Source organism: Nilaparvata lugens, chromosome 8 (genome assembly GCF_014356525.2).
Source record: "Nilaparvata lugens isolate BPH chromosome 8, ASM1435652v1, whole genome shotgun sequence".
In the NCBI taxonomy this organism is placed as follows: Eukaryota; Metazoa; Arthropoda; class Insecta; order Hemiptera; family Delphacidae; genus Nilaparvata; species Nilaparvata lugens.
The window spans coordinates 44,823,641-44,835,880 of NC_052511.1; the positions used below are offsets into that span (position 1 = coordinate 44,823,641).

General features: G+C 36.0%; 1 protein-coding gene across 1 annotated transcript in view; it reads left to right on the top strand.

The window, feature by feature from the left end:
* Positions 1 to 12,240, top strand: part of LOC111043274 — a 31,865-nt gene that overhangs the window by 7,428 nt on the left and 12,197 nt on the right. The window contains exon 3 of the mRNA XM_039434878.1: positions 327 to 444. Within this exon, the coding sequence (XP_039290812.1) occupies positions 327 to 444 (118 nt within the window). The remainder of the gene's footprint in view (positions 1 to 326; positions 445 to 12,240) is intronic.

Genomic DNA, 12,240 nt, shown 5'->3' on the forward strand with positions numbered 1-12,240 from the left:
CACATTGAACATAGAGCAATGTTATAACATGAAAAGTCAGCTAATTGAAGAAATGATTCCTGAATAGAAGGGTTAATTCTATAGAGAAATTGTCTCTAGAGAAGGGTGAAGTGATATACGGAAGTCGATGCAGAATGTATCTACTTAGGGGGGCTCCAAAAGGTGATTGAAAATTTAATCTGAAATTTAATAAACTGAATCTTGAGTAATGAATCAAAGTGTCTATTTCCAATCCATGAATTGGAATTACCATTGTACTATGAATGTTTAAATTGCTGTAAGATCTCGATTATGAGATTCCACAAGCTTTTTTGATAATGTTTTAGGTTGTATGCGGTATATCAGTTTTGATAATGGGAGCAGTAGCGTGTATTGCTGATAAGACTGCAGTTATGAAGCTGGGCCTGGGAGTTCCTGCTGGTATTTTCACTGTTTTAGCTGCAGGTGAGATGAAATAGCATATCATTGATAATTAATCGCATAATTTATATTCAAAAATTAATCTATCTGCGAATATGTTACAAAACGTATAGGCTTAGGCGACCTTATAATTTTCGGACAATGTATAATACCAATCATTTGAAACCGTGTCCACACTGAACAAATGTTCGACAAACATGTTTGTTGAGGAGCTCAGGGACAAACATTTTAAAAAGGTTGAACAATCATTGTTTGTCAAACAAAAAAATTACATAAAACCTATTCTTCCCACTTACAATTAATATTTTGTTTGGTGACGCGTGCACACTGGCCACGGGCAAACATTGTTTGTCAAACATAATAAAATTTGCCCAAACTGTTTCAACAAACATGTTTGTCGAACATTTGTTCAGTGTGGACATGGCTTAAGATATTCCACCACTTGTAACTTGTTTAGCAAAAATTGAGTCGAATGAATTTGACTCAGGATCAAACTGTAGCACCAATCGAAATAAAATTTAATCTTACTATAATATGAATCTCACGTTTGATTAATCTTACGTTAATCTTACTTATAGTCTTCATTTGGCAGATCATCATAATAGATATCGCGAGATGCAACCCCGAAGTGTACTGATATTTTCTTCAAACCTATAAAAATGAAATCTGTTCAAGCTAGAGCAGACCTTACTGCAAGAGGATAAAAAAATCACCCGAAAATAGAAAAATTAATTCAACGGCACGCTGCATTTTCCCATCGACGCAGTATCAAAATCGGCTCAGTCTGCCGTGAATTGAAACTTCTCAAGCTGAGGCATTTTCGCTTTTCAAATTGCACATGCTGCATGATGGATGATTATTGATATTGTCTCATGTCACTCTGGTTACGGTTCACAGCTCTCAGAGCAGGTTGCTGGTTGACACTTTGAGAGATTAGTCCAAAATGGACGTATATATTGCAAACTGTTGTATGCTATTTTATTGCCAAAACATAAATAGGATTTGCATGACTTTTATGTTAGATCAATACTACGGATTTGTACAAGAAGATAGTTGCAGTTTGGAAACTATAATTATGAATCTCACTCATTATTTCAAGCATCTAAATACCTTCAATCATGATCCAATTCTGTTTTAGACTCATTACTATAAAATTTCATTAATTTCGAAGAACATTATCCAATTTTTGATAAGTCAAATGTGTGAATATTAATTGAATGGATAAATCCAGTTTTAATGTATTGAGAAACTGGTTATCAACACGTTATGAAAAGTGAGAGCTTGTTTTATGGTTTTTTAATATAGGAGTCAAGAATATCCAGGAATCTTGACTGAATTCAGGTTCAACTCACCTTATTTTTTGTTAGAAATTTTGATTCTATTCCTTATTAGCAAGTACAAGTAGTGTTTACTCAAGAAACTATAATGGACAGAACAGGAAACTCTCCGATTTGCTGATTGAGTTGGCGTATCGAGAGGAAGCTCTCTCAATTCAGCCAATCGGAGAGCTTCCTGTCCTTTCGTGCCATGTCCTTCTGAAAAACGCCTCATGTGGCTTGGCCCTGATGGTGCAATTGATCCTGTATTCACACTTCTATAACTATAAAAATAGAATGTCCTAGTAGCAGTCGAAGGGTATCAAACTGAACAGAATCCAACATAGAATATTCCTTGAACCGTGAAGGAGTGATAATGGTGACTTGAGAAGCATTTACTGATACATTGAGAAAAATACCTGGGAATTCTCTTAATTTCCAGAGATTTTAGATTCAGTGTGATCGAACAGTTTTGCAGAGGAAATACGAATATTACATTCATTTTTATTCTCCAATATTGTACTCTCATCCTATTCTTATCCTTTTCGGTTGAAGTATCACGTCTTCAATAAACTTGTTGTGGTGGAAACTAAAAACATTTGAGTCCTGCCTTTCACTCGCCTTCCGCAAACCTGTCTTCCACTACGGATGGAGTCGTAGCTGTTTGACATAATTGACTCCCTAACATTATAAGCCAGCTGAGCAGACTGAATGAAATGCAAGTCTTCTGTGTACGCTGAAAGAGGAGTTTTCAATGTTCAACACTTGTTTTTTGGAATCCTCTTTCCCATTAGGTCAAAAATCTTTCACCATGTTCCGTTCAGCTATTTCGCTCTTCGCAGTCTTCATACAGTTTAGCTGCATCATTCATTGAAAACTTCATCATTCATTCAATGAAACGCAAACCTTGAATGATTTTGAATGATGCCCAGAATATACACAAGTGCAATATGACTTGAATAGTTTACGCCTTATAACATGAGTCTACTAAACTAGTTCAATGGGCTTCAGATTTGGGCTTTCTACTTTATAAAAATAATTGAGCACTGAAAATTTTGTGAATTGATGACTACAAGACAACTTATTTCGGACTATGTGTAACCTTATCTAAATTTGGGAGAGGAATGGCACAAGGTTACCTCATTTTTCCTCTCCCTATCATTTTGATAATGTAGTTATTGCATAAATGAATAAAGAATAAAAGTCAAACTTATTGAAATGGCATTTTCAAAGGTTCAAACCTGTCGTATTGAACAAATAGTTTGAGTTAAAGTGATACTGTTCTTGAATAATGTGGAGAATAGAAATAGAAGAAGTTGCTTATCAAGTGATGATTCACTTGGTATAAACAGAGATGCACGTAAACTCTGTCTTATTCACCACAGATCTAACCAGGTCCAAAGTATCTATATGGTTATATAGTTTTTGTACTTGGGTCTAGGCTTTAGTTTGGCACTATCTATCTTAAGGTGCGTACAGATTTACGCGCCGCAAACATGAGCAATTCACTTTTAATCAGCTGATGCCAAGCTTTTTATATCTGAATCTTACCGTTTCTGTAAATAATTAGCTGATTAAAAGTGAATTGCTCATGTTCGCGGCGCGTATATCTGTACACACCTTTACTGTAACAAACTGCGAGCTTTGTGAAGCAACGAGACGTCACACTATCATCAGAATCACTTTTCGGATTGAACAGAGATGCACGTGAACCCTGCATGCGCCCTGTTCACCTCAGATTTACGCAACTTTTGATCTACTGTTTGGCACTTTCTATCTTTCAACAATGAACTGGTCCACTGGGCATCGTTATAGGGGAGAGTGGGTAGGGGTGGTGGCAATAATAATTCTGGCCATTCTCCAGGATATTATATTTGCGAGGAGCAGAGCAACCACCACCTTGCTTGCTGCCCCTGCAGCTTGCAGTGCAAGAGGGCAGAGTGAGAGCATGTCAGAGAGGGGGCACCACAATAAATATCTCAAGTTTGCCAGCAGCCTCTGTGCGCCTAGATTCACTCCAATCTGTCAGCATTGTTTAATGTGACCCATTGATGCTTTCTATAGGGAAAGCTGACAGTATGCATTGATTCTCGCTGTAGTAAGATTCACTCAATGCTGTCAGCATTATTTGAATGGGGAGCGTTGGTGTTTTCCGTGAGGGATGCTGCCACCAAGTAAATCTATAGTGGTGTATGGGAGAGTAGTAGCATTTGCGCCGTTAGGTTGGCAACGGGAACACGTGTAGCTGGCAGCAATGGTTTGGCGCGAAAAATGTGCGCGCCAAATTCACTGCCTTCGCCATTATTATAACTATATTTCATGCGGGTGGGTGATAGTTTGTCTATCTATGAATTATCATGAGAAGCGAGCTGGGCAAGCAGGCCAGGCTGTGTATTATTCATGTCTGCGGCGGCGTATTGTTGGCTGATAAAAATGTCTTGGATTAGAATAATCGAGAAGTGGACTGGAAGTGAAGATGATGATCTATTCATTCGGGTCATATCCAATCCATTGTCTTCTTTCTGTTCTTGGCCTTAATCATTTTCTTCTTTGCCTTCTTCTCCTTTCACTGCCTTTCTCCTTCTTATTCTTTTCCTTATGCTATTCTTTTTTCATCATCATATTTTTCTAACTCTACGTCTGAAATTTATTTCTCTATTGAGATTTTCTCAATCTCAAAGAAGATCTACTTTCTCTCCTTCTCCATTTTTTCTTCGTTTTCTTTTTCTATTCTTCCCCTCCTCTTCTTCTTCTATTTCTCTTCCCCTCTTCTTCTTTTTCTATTTATTGTTCTTATTATTATTCTTCAGCCTTTTCATTATGATATATATTGCCTGCCTTCTTTCTCTTCCTTCTATCGATTTGATTCTGTTAATTCCTCCTGAGTTGTGTCAACTATAAATTGTATTCAATAAAGCTAACTATAACCTTCATTTCAGTTCATCAAACCCTACTTCACGTGGTAATTTTTGTGTATGGTATTTGGAGGAAATTATTTTCGGTATAATAGATTATCAATAATACAAATAGTTCGTTGCTTTGAACTAGATTCAACTGCTTCCCTGAAGAAATAGACATCAACGACAGTGCCTAATCTTCAATCACAGACTACTCTGGTGTCGTGTAATAACTATAACTTCTCTTATAGAGTTCATGCAAAAAATATTCTTCGAATAGGCTAGTTTGTACTAGCTAGTTTGTGTAATACATTTTACATTTCGATGTCTACAAAAAATATTTGTAAATTTACATTTTTATAGAATTTTCCCACATTGAAATACAAATTGAGAATAACTAGAACTATGAATCTATTTGTTTCATATCGGAGGGAGTGCTCCGTCCATGGTCCATACCTACATCCCTAAACCAGGATATAAGTCAGCATTATCTTTAGCAAAAATAAATCATTGGACGTCTTTCATCAAAGTTCTTTACTCTTTCATACCTGTGAATCATTATTATCGACGTCTGTCATAATGCTTTAACAATAGGCTACATTGAATAGCATTGTATACGATTATCTCCAAATTCAATCAATAACGAACCTTCATTCAGATTTCAATTTCATCTCTGGTCAAGACGTATTTCCACGCTTCAGAATCCTTGGATAGAATAGTCCTTATTCCTTATTCCGATATCCTTCATTCCTTATTCCGAACGGTGGATGAAATGGGATTGAAGAAGACAACAGACGCTGGTTTCCCAGGAGAATTTCTCACTGTCCTAAGTAATCATTCAGTACTATTTACATAATATCCTTGCTCGATGGGGCCAATACATTTCGGTCCATACATCTCTGTCAACAATGACAAAATCAGGTCCAGAAATACGTTGAGCTGACGACGAGAGACGGTTTCAGGGTGGACTGCAACAAGACTGTTATTTTTCACGGCTGAATCCATGATTCACATGCATAAAAACATGTGTAGAGCAACAAAAAGCAACTGAAACTTTTCCGTCTGAGTGCTCCGTCGGGCGTTTTTTATAGAACTCTGAACAACTTCTTCCATTCTTATGTCAAAGACATAATTTAGCTTCACTACTACATGGATGTTCATCTCTTCACAGATTTTACTTTTTACACCGCAGGGTATTTTTGCAGGAAAGAATGCATCATTTTACAGTTCAAAAATAATCTCTCACATTCTTAAAATGTTCAATTTATCTATAACATATTTTCTTCATTTAGTAGCAAATGATCCATACTCTTAGGGGCGTCTATATTAAGAAAACCCCTTGCTAAGCATGCTTCAAGAACAGTACAGAATCATCAAACTACATTCTAGAAAGGTGCTGATTTAATCATGTCATTGGTTTCTTGGCAACCAAAGAGTGTGTCTTCATTTTTTTTTTATTATTATTATTTTTTTTTTGATTTGAAACTTCTTTATTATCAATACAATTTTACAAAACAAAATTTGTTTAATGGTACCTCCAAATGACATAATATTACAACAATTTTTGATTGGAATTACCTACAACCGGCAGTATAGCCTTTATTATTCGAATAGAGTTTCAACATGCTTTTGTGGTAATTTGGCTCATTCTTGATGATGAAAGTAACGCCTATCATACGAAAATATTAATTTGTCATTTTATGAAGTTTATAAAGAGTTGCTCCACTGGTTCTGGTTCTTAAAAAAATTAATCTACAGTTTTAACCATCCGTCAAATCATTGTTCGCCTTCCTCACCCTCATAATGATGAACATTATTTTTGCAATAATTTGCGATAATTTGTTGTAGCTCTAATTCACTAGATGAATTGCTCTACTTATTCCATCAGGTGCCAAATCTTGCACCCTGAGATAAAATATATATTCAATACAAAGAAATCTACTAGATACTAGAGAATTTAATATATATATTTGGATTATTAGTTGCCAATTTATCAAGTCGATCTTAAGGAACCTATTTTTATTGAATTGTCCAAGTCGACAAGTATTAGCAAGCTCATATCGCAGCTACATGCAAAAGGATGCATATGATTTAAAATAAAGGCACATGGTAATGTTTGTGCTATAAATCTAGAGTATAATGTTTAGCCTGTGATATTTTACTGATTTCAATTATTGTTCTATTTTTATATTATATATTTTTTATCGCTCTTTATATTTTTTGCCTTGATCTATTTTTTGCATTATTTGTTAATATATGTATCAAATTGTTTATGGTGTGCAATTTATTTTAATTCCTCAACACTATAGTATAAGTATCATATTTATATATATTTATTTTTTAATGAATTACAAGAGTTATAGGGGAAGCTCATATCTGGGCCTATAAAGATTTTTATGAGACTATGTCCTATTAAAAAACCACGACCTAATTTATATAATATATCAAATATTCATGCTCTACCGACTGATGCCAAGCAGGAGGCTAATCGTTATTTAAATATAAAGAATAACGTGACATAAAACATGGCGCCAACGTGGGACTGATGATGAGAGCTGAGCTCATTAAATAATTATTTGAAATTAAGTCAAGACCCATATTGAGGATAATATAAAGACAAGTCTAGTCATATTAAAATTTGTCGTGGATGGATAATGAAATTATAGATAACTATATGAGTATTGAGGAAAACAGGCGAAGTAACTTTGTATTACTTTTTGGGGAATCATAGCTTAAATAAAGAGAAATTATATGTTTTAAAGAAAATTTTATATTATTGTTATTGTAAAAAATATATGTTTTATAGAGAGAGATCATATTTTATAAGCCTAAACTGCTATTACTTTCTAGTCAAGAATATATATGTATTTAAGCCGGTTGGAAAATAAGTCACAGTCTGTAAACTAGTCAGGAATCAATATTCAATATGGGGGCGCTAGAGCATTATAAAAAACTTAAGTATAAATACCTTGTCTTTTGAATATCCAAACACTTTGCACATAACTGTTTCACTGTAAGTCCCGGTTTGTGTCTCTTTTTTAAGCATTTTTGCATAGTATTCATCACTTTTTAATTAGCATTTATCATATTTGACACAATGAATCACACTCCCGCAAACTCTGAAGTTTCATATATGTACGGCGGTTGCACAGATCCCACTTTGTCGACTCCCAGCACATCAAACCCCACCATGGTAGATGCCAATACGCCACGAGAAAGGGAACCAGGAAGTGTCGGGTCGATAGTCTTCGATCCACAAGGTCTGCAACCTCTATCATCCACTCGAATCGACGCCGCTGACACACCATTGAATCAACGGATAGCAGAGATCAACTTTGAAGGGGGCGAGGAGCAGCCTGCAGAACCCGCATCTCCAGAGGCCGAGTCACATCTGAGCAAACAAAGTCTATTTTCAGTCACAGAGCTAGATCCATTTAAAAAGGTAATAATGGAACAAACTAGCAGTATGTTCAATATTATGTTACAAAACACAATGGATAATATGATGCAGGAGATTAAAAAAGAGAATGCGGCAATAAAAGAGGCAAATAAGCAAACAGTGGAACAGGGCATGAAAGAGACAGCAGGCGCTATAAAATCAGTAGAACGACGGTTGGATACTATTGAGACTAAAGTAGAGAATCATAGGGAAGAATTAAAAGCAATGATAAATCTACAGAAAGAAAGTCAGGATAAAGTTACGGCAGGATTATCGGAAAGGTTGGATACGGTTACCTGTGAACTAAACGAAAGGATAGATAACCTAACCACACAAATCACTACACCCATTCAGGATTTAACAAATAACATTAAGGCCGATTGCCATCAAGAAATCAACAAACAAATTACCGTTGCCAATCAAAATTTAACGACTACAGTTGATAAAAATATTAACAGTATTAAAGAAATACAAAATAAACAGATTAATATGTCCACAAAATGAACCAACTGCAAGGTAGCATCAATCAAAACACAGAACCTGTAAAGCTTTAAACGGAACTCTACTAATTCAAAAATCCACTCTGACTCAATTAGATCAAGAAATAAATGCTAATAAAATTACACATATAGTCAATGGCAGATGGCACAGGAAAAAATAACAGCATTAGAAAATTATATCCAACAACGACCTCAAGGAATTCAAGCAGATAACATCAACTCACATAGTATATTGCAAGGACTGGGTAAATTTGATAATACTGATCGCCATTTGCAACCTCAACCATTCATTGATCAGATAAAATTAGTACAAACTCTTGCACCTACCTCTTGGAGCATGTGGCGTCTTCGTTTGACTAGTTTATTGATTGGCGAACCCCTGATGTTCTTTCGGAGTAGAGCCCATGAATTTACATCATTGGATGAGTTTTAGCTGTCTTCCTGGAACAGTATTGGAGCAGAAGTAAACAGTTGGACGTGCTAGCGGACATCATATCATGCGATTTCAACCCTAACTTAGACGGTGCATGTACCACTTTCGTCACTGCCCTACAGTTCAAAAATTCTCAATTGAGCGAGCCCATTAACGAATCGGCATTAGCAAGTATTATTCTGAAGAAACTACCGTATCAAGTTAGAATGGCACTCGCCACACAACCCATTACTGATTGCAAACAGCTGATAAATCATTTATATGGCATACAGTCTGTGATGGCAATGTCAAACCACCGTTCAGACCAAAGATACACACGGAATCAACATAACTCAAAAAGTAATCAGTATAACAGCCAAAATTATGAACCGGTATCATATGATCACTACCGATCTGCCCCTCAATTCGAACGCCGCTATGAGCACAAGCAAAATGGTAACTGGAATAATGAAAATTTTCAAAATCGCACAACCAACCATTACGCCCAGCAGAGCAACCGCAGGAATCACTATGATGGCCGTGATCGATTAAACTCAAATAACAGTCACACTCAGAATAATTACAACAGAAATTACAAACCGCCACCTCAACAAGTAAGCACAAATTATACATTAGCGCATGCAACAGGATTAAATCAACAAAAACACAGAAACCAACACAGATAAAACACCCAAAAAAACCGCCGCCCACCATGCACTTAAAACGCCCTGTAAGCATCAACCCTCTTGAGCCTTATATTCCCCGCCGACGATCCATCACCGCAGGAAGAGCAGCGCACATCAAGAGACCGCCACCATGTATCTGCACACCCCCCCGCGCATCATTCGACCCCACAGCAGACCAAGATAGAGGACCAAGAGGACGACACCAGGGAGGACGGACTACCGGACAAAAGGAGCGCCCACCGCAAGGCCCGGAGACAGAGGCGCCCGAGGACACCCGACCGGCATCAAGAACGAGAGGACGGCATTCGGGAGAAGAAGAAGATGCATCACAAGGCCCGGAGGCGGAGAAGCGACGAAGGAGCAACCGCGCGCGCGCATACAGGCTGCATGCACGTTTTAAACGCCCAAGAAGGATACCGGACCGACACCGAGGAGGACAAGAGCGGACCGACGTCATGCATCCACGGCACATACATTTTAAAGGCTATGATCAGCGATGTGACCGGAATAATGGGCCAAAGAAATGGGATAGAAACGGAGCTACTGATAGGACAAATATGGATTCATGCCTGGATAATAATGGAATGGACTACTCGTGGATATTGATGGACTGAAAGTGGTTAATAAAATCAAAAGAAATAAGGAATATTGTCAATAAAATGGAAGTACCTGGCTACTATTGATGAGAAGTATATACTATTGAAAAGATGATAAATGTTTGGATATGGTGTTTAATGTTTGTTATGATGGCTGTGATATTAAAAACGACTGTGTTGTGGATAGGATGGAAAATATTGTGTTGTTATTGAAAGAATCTATTATTGATAATTGGAAATTTAATATTATAAAAATGTTTATTGTTGTGAACCTAATGAGTTATAATGAGCCCAAATCAAGAATATTAATGAAATAAAGGAAAGATGAATTAAGACTACAGGATGAATCGGAAAAGAACAGATTAAAGAAAACTACCATTAATGAAACAAGGAATTGTTTAAAGGAGTACACCAGATACAAGGGCTTTAAATTTATGATGAAAAAAAATTATCAATTAGGACAGCCTCAACAATCAACAACCGGACAGCAGATAACCGAACGGCCTACAGTAAAGCTACAAGCAGGAAGCCAAAAGATACGGGAAAACCACAACAATTTTACATGCAATATCACAGAATTTGAAATAAATACGATAAGTAATCAAGGAAAACACCACTATCAAACGAATTACTGACCTATCATGATAAATTTAATATTGAGTTGGACCGCATGGCAGTAATCCAAGTTTTTATTTCTCCAACTGTCCAAAGCCTGCAACAAGCAAAAGAATAATTTTTAATTATGTAATTAAATTAGTACATCAAATAAAAAAGGACACAAGCGGGGATAGAATATTTAAAATTTGTAAATTACCTTTAAAGAGAAAAAATGTAGCAGTTAGGTTAATTGCGAGTTTCGACAACCAGTTATGACGTAAGCAGTATAAATGTAGAACAAGCAGTCAGCTGGCCAAAGCCACCTGAATCGAATGTAGCGCTCAACATATGATTATAAAAAGAAGTATTGTAACCCAAAAATGTTATGTATTACTGTTATTTATTATATTTATCAATGTTAGTATATTATTTTATGTTTTATATTATTACCGTTAGTTATGCCATGTTTGTTACCAAAAAAAAAAAAAACCTAAAGTGAATGCTAGTTACCCAAACCAAAGAGCCATTAGCAAAAGAAAAAGAAAAGTATTGTACCTGATGTATAGAAAAATATTTATATTAAGACCTAGGAATTACTATAAAATATAAGCCCAGAAGTTTTGTACATCGAAATTATTGTCTGAAAAGAATCAATTATGAGAATCAAGAAATGTGTGTAGTTAGGTTGGCGGCCCTGCAAGCGGCGAATTTAAAAATACTATTTTCTAAGCGTTATAAGGAGGAATGTGTCTAGGGGATTATATTTATGATTTATTTTTGTGTGTGAGGAGGAGAATTTGTTATTGTATGTGATAGAGGTCTAAAGGAGGTGCAGCAGATAGATCTGCGAACTGTGATAAAAGTCTGAGAGTATAATTTATAAATAAAGTATGGAATATATTGATCTATTCATTCGGGTCATATCCAATCCATTGTCTTCTTTCTGTTCTTGGCCTTAATCATTTTCTTCTTTGCCTTCTTCTCCTTTCACTGCCTTTCTCCTTCTTATTCTTTTCCTTATGCTATTCTTTTTCATCATCATATTTTTCTAACTCTACGTCTGAAATTTATTTCTCTATTGAGATTTTCTCAATCTCAAAGAAGATCTACTTTCTCTCCTTCTCCATTTTTTCTTCGTTTTCTTTTTCTATTCTTCCCCTCCTCTTCTTCTTCTATTTCTCTTCCCCTCTTCTTCTTTTTCTATTTATTGTTCTTATTATTATTCTACAGCCTTTTCATTATGAATTATATTGCCTGCCTTCTTTCTCTTCCTTCTATCGATTTGATTCTGTTAATTCCTCCTGAGTTGTGTCAACTATAAATTGTATTCAATAAAGCTAACTATAACCTTCATTTCAGTTCATCAAACCCTACTTC